Source organism: Pleurodeles waltl, chromosome 4_2 (assembly GCF_031143425.1).
Source record: "Pleurodeles waltl isolate 20211129_DDA chromosome 4_2, aPleWal1.hap1.20221129, whole genome shotgun sequence".
NCBI lineage: Eukaryota > Metazoa > Chordata > Amphibia > Caudata > Salamandridae > Pleurodeles > Pleurodeles waltl.
The window spans coordinates 826,883,413-826,898,039 of NC_090443.1; the positions used below are offsets into that span (position 1 = coordinate 826,883,413).

At 41.2% G+C, this 14,627-nt stretch overlaps 1 protein-coding gene across 10 annotated transcripts in view; it reads left to right on the forward strand.

Moving 5' to 3' along the window:
- Positions 1-14,627, forward strand: part of DOCK7 (dedicator of cytokinesis 7) — a 1,022,674-nt gene that overhangs the window by 176,015 nt on the left and 832,032 nt on the right. For all 10 annotated transcript variants that reach the window (XM_069232530.1, XM_069232531.1, XM_069232532.1 and 7 more), the window contains exon 5: positions 4,639-4,768. In XM_069232530.1, coding sequence (XP_069088631.1) covers positions 4,639-4,768 — 130 coding nt within the window. The remainder of the gene's footprint in view (positions 1-4,638; positions 4,769-14,627) is intronic.

Genomic DNA, 14,627 nt, shown 5'->3' on the forward strand with positions numbered 1-14,627 from the left:
ACGTTACCATTGCTAATCAGATCTTAAGTTTATGTGCTCTCTGTCCCCTAAAAATTGGTATGATTGGCTTACACCTGTTTGGCATATTTCATTTATCTGTAAGTCTCTTGTAAATTGGTATACTGTATACCTAGGGCCTGTCAATTAAATGAGTATAGTGGACCTGCAGCACAGATTACACCACCCACAGAAGTAGCCTTTCAGACCTTTCTCAGGCCTGCTGCTCCTCCATGTGTCGTTTACTGCCACACTGACTTGCCATTTCAAACTACTTGCCAAGGCCTAAACTCCCCTTTTACTACACCTAACTGACCCCTAAGTTAGGCTGAGGTAACCCTATGGCCAGGGTGCTGTGCAAGTAAAAGGTAGCACATCAACCTTCGCATTATGTTTGTCCAAGTAGTGACAAACAGCCTATTTAATTTTTGACTACTGTGAGGGCTGCTCCTCTCATAGGGTTGCACTGGGAATTCCCTTATACGTTCTTCAAGTGGTCATTTCTGATCTGAAAGGAGTAGGGTTGGCATGTTTCTTATATTTGGAATGGTAGTGAGAAATCCTGCGTACTTGTGTAAATGGATTTTACATTACTGAGTTAGAATGCAACATTTAGAAAGTGGGCATTTTTCTATGCTTATAACTCTAATGTTTTGCAGCCTGGGTCCAATTTATGTCTAGGGCAGTGACAGCTACACTTTGTGCATAATTTCCAGACAGCCACAACACAGGAGGGCCAGGGTGTGACAGGAGAGGTATCTGCATCCTGATAGTCTTCCCGGGCTGGGAAAGGGAGAGGTCGTTCACACCTTACATGTCAATAGTCTGTATCCTGCCTTCACACAAAGTGCTGATTTACCCCCTACTGATGTCTGGAGCTAGAGCTGGGTTGAAAGATGTTGTGTTACTCTTTAAAAGGTTCCTTTGAAGTCGACTCTTGAACAAAGATATTTTGGAATATAAGTATAGGAGCTCTAACCCCATTTTTAGAGCACTTTTAGAAGTGGGACTGAACCTCTGTCAGAAGGAAGGCTGTGCTGCTCAAAGGACTCATCTGGACTGCTCTTCTGCTGTTGCCTTGCTGCCTGCTACTGGTTTGGTAGCCCAAAGAACTCACTGGATTTCTGTTTGGTTTGTTGCCCTGCTGCCAGCTGCTCCTGAACCTTGGACTACCCAGGCACTGTGGTGTTGTGAGGAGAAACCACCATCCCTGCCTTCTGTTTGCCCAGATAAGCTAGCCTGCCACCCTGCGTTGTGGCTCAAATGCCTCCTGGAGTGGAAAGCTCACAATTGGCTGTGAGACTCTGCGTCCGGCCCCGGCAGTCCTCCCATCAAGTGCCTGGTGATTGCTTTATACTTGGATGTCTTTTTTCACCACTAAGCGCATGGTAAATGCTTCATCTTCATTTGATGAAACCAGCGGTTGGTGAGCGCTTCATTACTCTCTTCATCTGGTGAAACCAGTCCTTGGTGAGTGCTTCCTTGTTTTTATTTCAATTGTAAAATCAAGTGCGTGTCTAGCGCTATTCCAAGGAATCCCAAGTGAGGATTCCGGATGGGTATGAGCGCGTCGGCCCATGGATCCTGCAGTTGTGCCCTCCTGGATCGCTGAGACTGCCTCAACGAAAGAGGGAAGTCCAGCCAGTCCTCTTGCCCCCCAGCTGACTCAATTAAGGAAAGATGGTACAGGGAGGCTCTGTGGCCCCCGCTGAAGTCGTCCCGCACTCCTTCGCGGGTGGCCCTGTGCTGGCCTCCTCTTTGCCGGGGCACACAGTGGCTACAATTGCCTCATTGCATTCCTGACGCAGGGGACCCAGCGTGGTCTCCCAGCAGTATTGACAGTGTGCGTGCACCTCCAACCTTGTTGGGACATACTTTTGGGCATCTGCTGGGTGGTGATGTCACAGGGTGAGTACTTGATGGAGGCCCCCTCAAACAGAAACCTGCAACATTTAGGGAAAATTCCAACTGTTACTGTATTAATTCTTATAGGAGTGCAGGTTTGCTGAGACATATGTTTTTATAGTGATTCATATACTTGGCTTGATCTATCCATGATCTGTTGCTCTACTTGCCCTGAATGTTGTTCTTGCACTGTTCAAGATAACAAGTTCCATTTCAGGATCGGCATAGCATGCACAGAAATTTATGATGCATGGTAGTTCATATGTTTTCTGCTGTAACGTAACTGCTGCATTCATTCCCTGATGTTGTGATGTCTGACATTTAGATTCTTGCCTAGCCAAGGTAATGAGTACTGACTCAGTGTTTACATAGTGCAAACAGTATTTATGGGTAATGTCATTTTGGTCTATGTTATATACAATATACTATATTTTTTATACAACCCTGTGTGAAGTCTCGTTTGGGGTGTATTTACTGTGTCATTGGTCTGAGTGTGTTGCGCAAACCCTTTACACATTGCCTTTGGGGATAAGCTGACTGCTCTGTGCCAAGCTACTGGGGGTGAGCACAGGTTATCTTTGGTGTGTAGCTAACTTGCTCTGACTAGAGTGGTGGGTCCTGCCTGGCGTAGGTGCATTCCCTAGCCAGCCAGAAACCCCATTTCTAAGGACAAAGAAAGAATAATAGAAAAAAACTAGCAACTTGCACGGATCAACCCGCACTTTCCCCACCAATCCCTACAGTCTGTGACCACCAGTATTCAGTTCCCTGCAGTCGGACTTCTTCCCCTAACGCCCAAGTCATATCCCTGAAAGCCCTTGCCGATCCCAGCGCCATGAGGGCATATTGGTTCTAATACAATGCCCCTGTTGTCTGCCCATCTTTGCTAAATTTTAAAATACTTCCGAGGGCAGCCCCTCGCCTGATAGACAGCTGCTTCCAATCCCATGCAGTGGTCCATGCTCGTTTTCCATACCACCAGTGGAGGCAGAGTTTCAGCCTTCCATGTCTTGGCTATATATCCTGTTTGGCAAGAGTAAGACCCAAGAATAGAAGTTCTTGTTTGTAACTTTTGTCCCCAATACCCTCAGTGGTGTATAGGAGGATACGTTTAGGATCCCTTTGTGTGGCCCTATTTAAATTGAATAAGGCAGAGGCAGGCCGAAATTGCTGCCTCCTTGGGTGCCCCCAGAGCCTCCGTCCAGTTGTCATTGCCTATTGTGTCCAGGTTCTCCTCCCATGATGCCCGAAGGGCGGGTAGTGTGTTGGTATTTTTGGTGATAAGGGTTTCATAAATGTTGGTCATTTTATGGGATTCCGGGTCTCCCAGAAAGAGTTTGCCCTTGAGGGAGTGGAATTCCGGGAGGGTTGTGATGTGTTGTATGTATAAGGTGAGGATGTGGCTTGAGTTGGAGGTAGCAGTGAAATTGGCTTAGGTGTAGTTGGTATTCCACCTGCATGTCTTCACATTATTTCAGCACAGTGCCCTGCATCACGGTGCCCAAGGACATGGGCTTATATAGTCTGATCTAAGTTGTTGAAAGGGTTTTAATCTTTCTGAATTCTACACACCTCCAGGTTGGAGGAACTCTATTATGTCCTGTCCACTAATTCCCTGTAGTCACCCCAGCTCCCTCAGTCTACTACGGGCTACCTTTCACATCATGACCATGTCTGTGTGTGTTTCAGTAATTGCTTAATCCTAGTGACACCATATAATGCCAGATGTAGCCACTATGAGCATATCTAGCAAACTTTATCAGTCTCTCCTGTTGGGTTAAAAACGTCCATGCATTTACCACTGCTAGGGTTGATGCCCCACTCCGATGTATGCAGATCTCAGAGTGCAGTGACCCCATTGCATACTTCGGAAACCATTATGTCAAGAGCAATTCTCTGGGTGGGAAACATCCGATCAAGGATTTTGGAAGACAATTTCTGACATGCAATATGGTGTGTTTGAGCTGTCCATTTTTACTATGGTGACTAGTTCTGATTTTTAAATGAAATGCCAAAAGTCATTAAATTATATTGTGATTAATGTAGGGTAAAGGAAATGAGAGAACTGTTTGAATAGCAATCCTCAAGTGTATGTTGGGAGAGATGTGGTATTGGAACAGAGCAGCGATGCACCATAAGGAGCCCTTGACCATCTTGCATATTAGGTTTGTAACAGTAACTAATGTTATTGCGTTTGTTTTGTTTCTTGCTGAATTGTAAAAAAAAAAAAATCATAACGGAGTTGGTAGTAGCTATCCTACAAAATACTTAGTTACTCAAGTGTCCACCAGGCCATCAGATAAATGAATATCTGAATTGTTGAAAATAATGGAGCCCTGTTTATGGTTATTTCACTGAATAACTTTTTTATTCCAGACAGGAATAACTTATAGAATGTTGAGCCTTTCTTCTTTATATATTTTAAGGATGCATCATTGTAGACAAGTATACTGGTTTTTAAAACTCAGTGAAATGTAGAAGATGTGTATAATAATCTCAGCTATTTTCTGGAAAATGCTGAAAATCAACTATAAGTGAAATTATTGCCAGCAGATTCGCTGTCAGAGGAATTACTGATGCCAATATGAGTAAATGTCATACAATGTATTAGGCGGTGAAATTCGAAACTAATTGTGATCCAGATTTACTTGCTTTTTTGTTCCTCTGCAGAGGTAAGAATATAAGAAAAGAGAAAACCATGGAAGCGATATTAAAACTGTTTGTTTTGTTAAACAGGTATCACAAGCTTGGTACGGGATTCAACCCTAACACATTAGACAAACAGAAGGAACGACAGAAGGGTCTCCCAAAGCAAGTTTTTGAGTCAGATGAAGCTCCAGATAATAATTGTTACCAGGATGAACAGGTAAAGTTTCAGAAAAAAAAACCTCTAATTACAAAAAGATTACTTCAACTGTTCATTTATGGTGGCTGATTTTCTTACTTTGCCTCGAAGGTTTGTGAATGTTCTTGCAGTGCATTGTGTATTTTCTTTGTTGAATGTTCACATCCAAAAGCCCTGCTGCATAGCAATCAACTTGGTGCATAGCAGGTCTGTACATTTACATTTGGACATGGTCTGAGTGTGACTGAATGTATTCCCGAAAAGCTGGGTCATAGTGGAATTTTGGATTTTAACCAAAGAAGCAGCAGTTCAGTTTTCACCAAATGTACAATACATATATTATTCATTGATTCTGCATTTCTGGATATAAATTGAGCAGGAAGTTAGTTTGCTTATGAAATAGGATATCTTTGTATTGTGCTTTATATTTTTTTGCAAACACATTTATCCATACTGCTCTAGTCCATCTGATTGATGGGGAGTTTTAGGAACTTTTTCCTAATTGTAAAAATATGACAGTTTTTAATTTAATATTTTGTAATAATTGTGATAAACTTGTGTGATGGGATGTTGCTGACTTCTGCTGAGCTTTGGGACTAAAGAGATGTTCTTTTACTGAAAACAGGTAGGACAGTCCAGAGTGGAAACATTAGCATTCATGAGAGAGGACCTTGGTGCAGCCTCCTATTGCCCGCTGCCAACACTTATATGAGGTAGTTCCATACTTGGATCTACAGTTAGTTTTCCCCATGTTGCTGGATCCACTTCGTGTTTGAATGGGTTGTAACATGCTCTGGTGTCTGTGCCAATGAGATTTACTTTGCTTGGGGAGCTGATGTGTGAGGGTGTGCTAGCATTAGTCTTCCCTTCAACAAATCTGTGTTTCAAAATGTGACTTCCTTTTGCATGGCAGGGAGGATTGCAAGCTTAGTTTTTCATTTGAATGCGTAGCCTACAGGTTTGGTGTCAAATTTAAATAGTCTCTTTTTGACGTCTTGTCTGATCCTCCTATGCATGTGACTCTGGCCAAGTTGGTATAGGGGGCTTCCGTTGTTATACCTGCCCTGCTACCCCACTTTGTATCAAATCTGACTCATGTATGACTTTTCTTCTCTTGGAAAATACACACTCAGAAGCTTTACCAGTGATATTAGCTTTATAATTCTCGAAGTCAAGATATAGTTTGTGAAGTTGCCACTGGGGAAACTAGATTATAAAGTTACTAGATTATCAGCAACAGTGTACTTTGGTTCTGGTGACTCCAGGGGTGAGACCAGTACCATTACATGCTGATTGCTTTCCATGTGCCTTTTTATTTCCCTTGGTATTGCTATCTGTTTTCCTACCTTTAGGGAGCTGTTTCTTCTATTATACTAGTGTTTTTTTTGCATTGTTGTCCACGGAGGGTGCAGGCTGTTGCCTTTTGAGATTCACTCCACAGTACACCAGAATTTGACTGCCCGTTAATATAAGACAACACACATTTTTTGGTGGTATGTACCTGTATCAGAAGCTGAATCAGAGATGGAACTCTGTATTTTGCAAGGCAGATTGACATATTCTACCAGACAGTTAATGCATACATGAATAGATACACCTTGACAAAAATTGCATTGCAAATTAATTGGGGCTTCAAGGGCAGGCCTACGCTAGATAGCTGTGCAAAGAGGACTCTGCACTGATCTTGCAATCCAAAGCTTTTAAGCTGAGCGAAGGCTGGGTTATTGATATTCTGATAAATATTGAACTAATTTCTAAAGAAGACAGTAAAATTGTTGGGCATCAAAAGGAATCTGGAGATATATTCCACTCATAATGGGTCATGACATCACATCCCTTCTCCTCACCTCCCTTGCAAGAAACAAAGGAGGTGAGGCACACTCCCTGCCTGACACAGATGATTTTGCCATACTAAGAGAGTGCATGCCTCCTATCATCCTCCATGACTCTGCTTTACAGCTAAAGTTGACCGATGTAGACACCTACCTATAAACAAAAATAGGATAATTCATTCAAATGGCTCTGATAAGTGGATAATTAGTTACATTAGGGGTTTGATGAAGGAACTGATTTCTTGTGGTGGGCAAGATCTCAACTGAAACCTATTGAAATATGTAGGTCCTATGATTACTGTAATCATGTGATTACTATAATTAGGCAGTGGCGATTTCCCTAGATAATTGGACACACAAACAATACTGTGGTCCACTTAAAGTGGCCCTCTGTCACCAGACTTTGCAGAGTTATCAAGGACTAGTATGGATGGCATGCAAATTGGTGGCCATGCCATATCCATCGTTTGCACCAATTACTAAAATGACTAAAGTTGACCATCCTGCTTTTCTAAAAACATTTAAAATCTGGACAGTGATGATGGTGATCATCAAAGCCTGGCTGAAGGCACTTCAAAAGGATTGAAAATACAGCAATCCTGTCCTGTTTGAGAGATTAACAAAATAGCATCCGACACACATGCGTTCTTGTCTCTTTGGAAAAAGTATGGACGGTTTCACAAAAAGTTATCACTCTCTTATTATGTGAGTGATTTAAAGGCCTGCATTTCATAAAGAGGAGTCTTGATCAATACACAGCTGTGTCAGAGGCATGACGTGAGAGATAGATCAGAACAGTTGCCATAAGATGATCATGTCCAAGACTACCATACTAGTTCTGCCTGTATAAACCATTCAGGCTCCATACTAAGTTATTTTATTCGCACTTTTGTGCCCGACTGTCTAGAAGTAGGTTTTGTCTTCCATAAGTTAGGTGCGGAGCTCAATGATCCTTACATGGCCACTGTACTCAGTTTTTTCCTCAGCTGCTGGCCTGTGCCTGTTTTACAGTGAAGCTGTAGAGGCACTTGCAAAAATTCAGGTTGAGTTTACTCTGTACTGTCGAAGCTTACTACCGCTTACCTTTCCCAATAAAGCAGCACCTGGTGCATTCTAAAGTGGCACCACTTGTGGCAGCTGAACCACCATAATCACCTGAACCCTAACATTTGATCACCGCGATTATTACCAAAAAATATAGCTCCAGTGTCTGTTGTTCATCAAGCAGTTAGAAACTACACCACTCATCTGGAAAACACATTTTAGTAGAGTTAAATGTAATAAAATATTGGACGCATAAAACACTGAGTTCTAGATTAAAAATAAGGCAAAACATGACTTTATTACAGAATAATCAAAATGTGGTACAAAGAAAATTCATAAATTGTCTTGAGGACCAATGACAGGAGTACATATAAATCCAAAAATCATAAAACTATATACTCCCTGTTAGGCAGACTCTAGTAGAATTAAAAGTAAAATCCTAAGTCAAGCTCATTAAGACTAATGACAGCATGCCAATAGTAAATTTAAAAGCAAAAGAAGAGTATGGCAAGAATTCTCAATGGAGCTAATGAGCAAAATCTCCATCAAAGTAAAAAGAAAAAGTATTGAGAAAGACAGAAACCCAAGTATTATATAGACAAATTGCACAAGCTAGTAATAGATTCTGCAAATTCAGCATGGTATGATCCCTAGTTAGGGTCACATTAGCACAGCAGAAGCAACAAAGTAATTTTCTAATTTCGAACCCATTTCTTAAGGTAAAATCCTCCGATTGCCTCCTCATCGCCACACTCTGGAGATTTACAGGACAAGCAAAACATTTCTCAAACAATGGCTCATAGAATTAGTACGTCTACACTAACACTTCCAGTGGAAGTCCTTGAAAATGGTACTTAGTGCACCCAATGGAAGCTTCAGTCACAATACTCACTTCCTAACAATGCTGTATATTGTTAATATATTGACATAATTCACTCCATGCTCCGCAAAAATAAAGGAGAGATAATTTTTCAGCAAGACACTGTTTGGGAAGGGAAATAAGCAGGAGCAGGTTGAGTGGAACACTAGAAATTACATCCATTTTAAAAATAATGGTGTATCACACAAAAACGTGGCACAACTATTCATAGCATTTTTCACACTTCCAATTGATATAAGAACATTATTAGTTCATTGGTTACAACTCAACCTCATTTAAAGCAGTAATTATGAAAAATAATTTTCACGATATTTGCACATTTTGTATATTTCGAAAATGCTACAACATGCTCCTGAAGTTGATTGATATAATTTGTTTCAGTTAGTTATCCATGTATGCTTCCCACTCATTGACAATCTGTCAGTAAAATTAAAATAATGAGAAACAGTTGTGTAGATTCACCAGCTTTATAGGAGATCAAGTAGAGACACCACATGCTGTTTGCTTACAGATTACTTTGCAGAAAAAAATGTCTTCTTCCACCCTGGCCCAGCCATTGTACATGTTTTTAAAACAAACGTTATCGAAAAGTCAGTGGCGCAGCATGTTGATGAATATTGTGCGCAACAAGGATCTACAAAAGCTAGTAGAAGTTTAGGGAAAGCTTGCTTTTTAAAAGATCAATCATTTAATTATTTAGACATTTGCAAGCAGTCCGCAAAGTAGGGAAGCGACACCAGAAGGGTAGGATAGGCCTTTCTGTATGCATCTATATATAAATTACACATATGAGGACATAACATTTCAGCACTACTTCTGTGTTTGATAACAGCTGCTAATTACCCTCTCCATAATTTTGGCGAGGGCCCATTATCAGAGGAGAGCAGTAAGGCTATTAACAACCCCCCCTCCGCCCACCCCCCGCCCCCTTTTGTGTCGCAGCAGCAGCTCCGTCTTCTGAATCTGTCCTAGTTAACAGTACGTGCCTTGGCCTCCCATTGTTTTGTCATGGGGGGAAACATAAGTCCTAATATTCCAGTTCTTTTGTTTTTCCTAAGGCACTGCGGCACTTGAGCTTACATTTCCATTCTGACAAGGAAGGCAAGTGGTCGGTACGGAGTGGCAGCAAGAGGCTTTGAGAGACAAGGGAAGGTGTTGAAAATGCACTGTTGACCGGTGGTAGGATACAGATGAAGTCAACAGTGCTGCCCACTAATACAGCACGACTGCCCCCTTTGGAGGCTTGTAACCGAAGCTGTGGCCTGCAGATAGAGCATTCTGATTGGTTGGACAGCTCCCTGTGCTACAGTCAGGGTACTAAGTCCTAATAATTTATGTAAATGAATGACTGAACAAAGAAATGGAAAAAGGCAGCAAAGGTAAAAATAAAAGACACAACATTCAGATGCAGAGGGACATCTAATTTGAGCACGGCAAAATAGGGAACGACTGTTAGAGTTCAGTTTGAAAAACTAAGCAACAGGCTGCCAGGGAACCTCCACTTTGTTAATTAATGTTTTGATGCTGGAGGACGTATAAAATAAACTTGGCAGAGCAGGAAACAACTGCATTATGATATTGTATGTACCTGATTGGCTGTGCCAAGTAAAGTAAGGCTAAGGATGCATTTCATTCTAGCTATGAATTCGCCCAGAATGGCATTCCCTCTGTTGTCCATCTTCCATCAGACATACAGAAAGAAGTACTGAAAAAGTCTGATAAAGTAGTTGCGTGTGCACGGTTTGCGAGGGAACTGAAGAGACGTCCCTAGCAGTGCATAACTGGTCTTCGACTGTGTACTCAGACCTGTCTCTTTATGGCCTGCTCAGCCATCCCTTCTCAGTCCTTTTTGTTCCACTGAAGGAACTGGAGGCAGCTCTTGAGAAGGCACACACAATCTGAACCAAGTTTGCTTTAATGTACTCTTTGTTTTCTTTCCTCGACTGTCCTGATTTTTCTCTGTGCATCTTACAATTACAAATATATTAAATGATCCTATAGGTCAGATTACATATCACATTTCCATTAACACTATCAATGTGACAACTATGGATAGATACTATTATTTACTGGTTTAAGTGAGTGTTGTTATTTTATGAAGTTGTGTTTGAAGGTGTTGTTACGTATTGGTATAGGCATTGTGAGTTCATAAGAATAAAACTTGGTGTGCAAGTTGTGGCCAGGCTCTGTGCCCAACTGGCTCCAGACACCTAAAGACTTGTGGGCCTTTGTTGGACCTGCTCCAGAGATTGTGAACCTCAGTGTCTGAGAGTAAACTTTAATCCAAGACCTTCGGCTGCCACGTTTGCAGTATCTTCGTTTGTGGACCTTGTGGACTCCATAAACCCTGCCCGAGTCCATCAAAACCAAATTTCTTTTTCAGTTTGACCTGGGCAGCGGTCTCTTTTGAGACTCCTGCATGAATCGCGGGTTAGGGTGAGCAACCCATTGTCTTGTAACTTCTTTAAGGATGCAGGGACTGAGTCCCACATCTTCTAATTCTGGGCACAACATATTTTCAGGGTCGAGCGTGCAAGGGCTCTGGCCTGTTGTAATCCTTCTGTCGGCTTTCAACCACGCCCACTAATGCTATTCATTCTTTGTTGTGCTTGTCTTAAATGCTTTATTTTTATTGGTGCATTTTGTGAAACTTTCCTCCTTTGTGTGCTGAGTTCCCTCCCAGGCGATTTCACTAAGTGAAAATTTTTGTTGGCCATCGCACCGCGTCACGCTTTCACCTGTTACAGTGTGTGATGGCCCCTCATCCGGTTTCAGTTTGCCCTTCATCCCAGCCATGAACCTTTCTAGACATTCACGCAGGGAGCCAATAACTCTTGCGCTCACGCTCATGGCGGCCATGGCACTTTGAATTGACTTGCTTATGTCAACTTTTTTACTTTTCATTTTCAATTTATGTGGCAAGAAAAGTCCAGTTAGGAATTTACAAAGCTAATAGCTCTAATTCGAGCAAATGCAATACCCATTACATTGCAAATGCTTGTTTCTGAGTTTCATTCAGCTAGTTAGAGGTTTTGGATCTGAAGATTCAGTTCTGAGTCTGCCGATCCGAAATGGAGAAAGGAGAAGACACCTCCCTTATACAATCAGATTTCTTTATTTTTTAAACTTGGGTCTGTAGATGGTCTGGGAATTCGAGTTTACAGACTAAGGAACCAGATGTCTCTAACTCTTTGAAACCTACCGGACGCGCTCCTATAAAACATTCCTGTAACACTAATTTCTCAAAATCTTATGATGGGTTACATCAAATCAATCAAAGTCACTTCCTTGCTGCTTTCACACAAATTTGGTGCATCTTTTTCGATTTTGGAGAGCAAAGATTCCTATAGAAGCTAAAACAGGAATAGCCACCCATTTTACTCTTTGACATGTCTGCATGGAACTTGCATACCAAACCCAAATTAGATAAACGATTTCTGAATCATTTTGGCAGATTGTTAAACAGTGTCAAAGTTGTTTTAAAAAAACTGAAAAATTACAAAATTGTAATTGTCACCTCTTTAGAAGAAAACTAGTGACGATCCAAGATGTTAAAAAATAATCTCCCCATTTCTCTATTGCCACATTACACTAAGATTCTGGAAGGATATGTGTGGCAGGAACATTAGTACACACTTATAATACCAGTTATTTGGACAACCCATTATAGTTTGGTTTCGCCCTGGAAACAACACTGAACTTGTAATTTTAGCCGTAATTGATGACCTGAGAGTGGACCTTGATATGCGATTAAAAGTTAGATTTATCCACAGAATTCGACTTGGTAGATCATAATATTCTGTTTCAGTGTGTGGACGCTTGGGGGTATTGTAGGGGTCCTTCACTCTTGGCTGGAGTCATTTTTGAAGAACAGAATGCGAGCTGTACAATTGTTCACATATGTGGTTGATAAGAGCAAGATAAGTTATGGTTACTTACAGGGCTCTGCCCTGTCCCTCCCATCTTTTTGACTTCTGTATCAAACCTCTCATAAAAGAGATTGGAAAGAGAGGCTGCAGTATATTTAATTATTAGATTTTACTGCGGCTGGAAGATATCATCTTACTTCAAGAAAATGGATGTGGGTCCACCATTTAAAGCTGAATATTGACAAAACAGAAATAGTAGCAACGAGATTGGGTTAAGGACTTTAGACTAAGCAATACTACCACTATGAAATGTGACTGCTCCCTAAACCCAAGATAGCTGATAAAAGCCTGGGAGTAACAGTGAACAACCTACCATCCTTTAGAGCACACATTAACATAGTTGTTTATAAATGTATTAATGCATTTTTACCCTAAGAACGATTAGGAAATTATATGCGTATTTTTCAGATAATGCAATAAAAAAGCTATTATGTCAGCAGTAATTGGATATCCTGGACTATACCAATGCTGTCTACTACACCAATGTTATTTATTGGATTACCCAAAGGGGGTTGCTCAAGCTCCAGATGGTTACAAATCCTGCTGCCATCATGGTTTTTAATCTCTCTAGGAAATCTCATTCTAGATCCGCCGCTCCCCCTGCCACCTGAAGAAATTGCATTGGTTGCCTGTACAACAGCGAATGCAGTTTAAAACTTGCTCTTTATTATTTAAGACAATTCATCGACTTTTAGCTCTAAAAGAATGTGAAAGTGCTCTCCTTTACTCACTCTTTGATCCTCTACCCCCAACCTGCTGAATATTAAATGTTCAGATTTGGTGACCCCAGATTCTCCAGCCTTGCTCCTGTAGAGTGGAACTCTCTTCCTTGTCACCTCCACTGCATGTCAAAGCCAACATCTTTTAGGAAAGCTTCAAAGTCTTAGCTGTTTAAACTGGCTTTCCTCTAGCGTGTTAGTGGACTGATTGTTGCATCCCTGGGCCTGGAAGGACCACCTCTTCATATCATTGCTCACTCATGTGATCTTTCAGCTCCATGAAACCTCTGGGTGTACGAGCACTTACACATTTTCATTAATATCACCAAACAGCTTTTTCAATTAAAACTATGACATAACAATAGCAACATAATGGTCAGTGTTAAAAAGATATATGTTTTGGCTCTTATACCACCATTCTTTGAGAGCATTCATCAGGGCAAGAGAAAATATTATTTATTGTTGCTATATATTGTTAGATCACAGGTGGAGTATTCTTTGGCCTGATCTGGCTAAATGTGTTACACAAAGATGTATGTGATTGATATGAAGCATCTTAGTTGTTTGTGTGTTTATCAGTTTCCCTTGTGTTCATCATTATTCAGATGTCATGGATTACACACTCAGGGTATGGTATCATGTTTTTACAGTGGATTACCAAAAACAGCCTAATGCCTTTAATTTACTATTGTACGTTATGCCCCAACTACTATTGTACGTTATGCCCCAACTGTAAGGGGTTAATCCCCACCACTGTTTAAGCTCCCTGTGCACTCAGGTTTGTTATTCATCTTAAGGATAGTGAAAAGCATTAAGTTTCAGCTAATGCCATTATCTGGTAATGTGTGTGGATATGCTTATTGTAAGGAAATGTCTCTTTTTGCATGCTCATCCCTACATTTTTAGACTGATGCTGCTGTTTTTTTCTCCTCTAAGCGTGCACCGAGGCCTTCTTACCAGACTCAATGCCAGTGTTTTAACCCCATGCAAATTACATGTCAAACTGAATACACCCAATTGGGAAGTCCCTAGTATATGGTAACCAGGGTATGTAAGACAGAGTATCCACTCAGGGCTGCAGCACTGTTTGTGCCACCCTTCGTGTAACAAGGTAGTGCCACTGCAGACTAGAGGGGCGGTGTTTCACTGTCAGTTTGACTTTGCCTTTGAAACTAATGACAAAGCCACCCTATACTTAACATTATATATGTCTCCCCTAAAGAAGGCCAATGGAGTCCTATGCCAGGGAGCCGTAGTTTAAGTAAGACATATGTTTTTCGATATGTCTTAACAGCAACACTTCCAAATTGAGGTTCTGCTGTGGGTAAAGGCTGTAGTCCCATTGGCTAACACTGAGTTACCAGGTGGCATCCCAACCCAGCTAACTTCTGACTGGGACTACCAAACTGAGTCATGTGAGGTATCAAATTAATTGTGGCATTAGATGTGACTTGATAGCCATATCGAAATTAATGT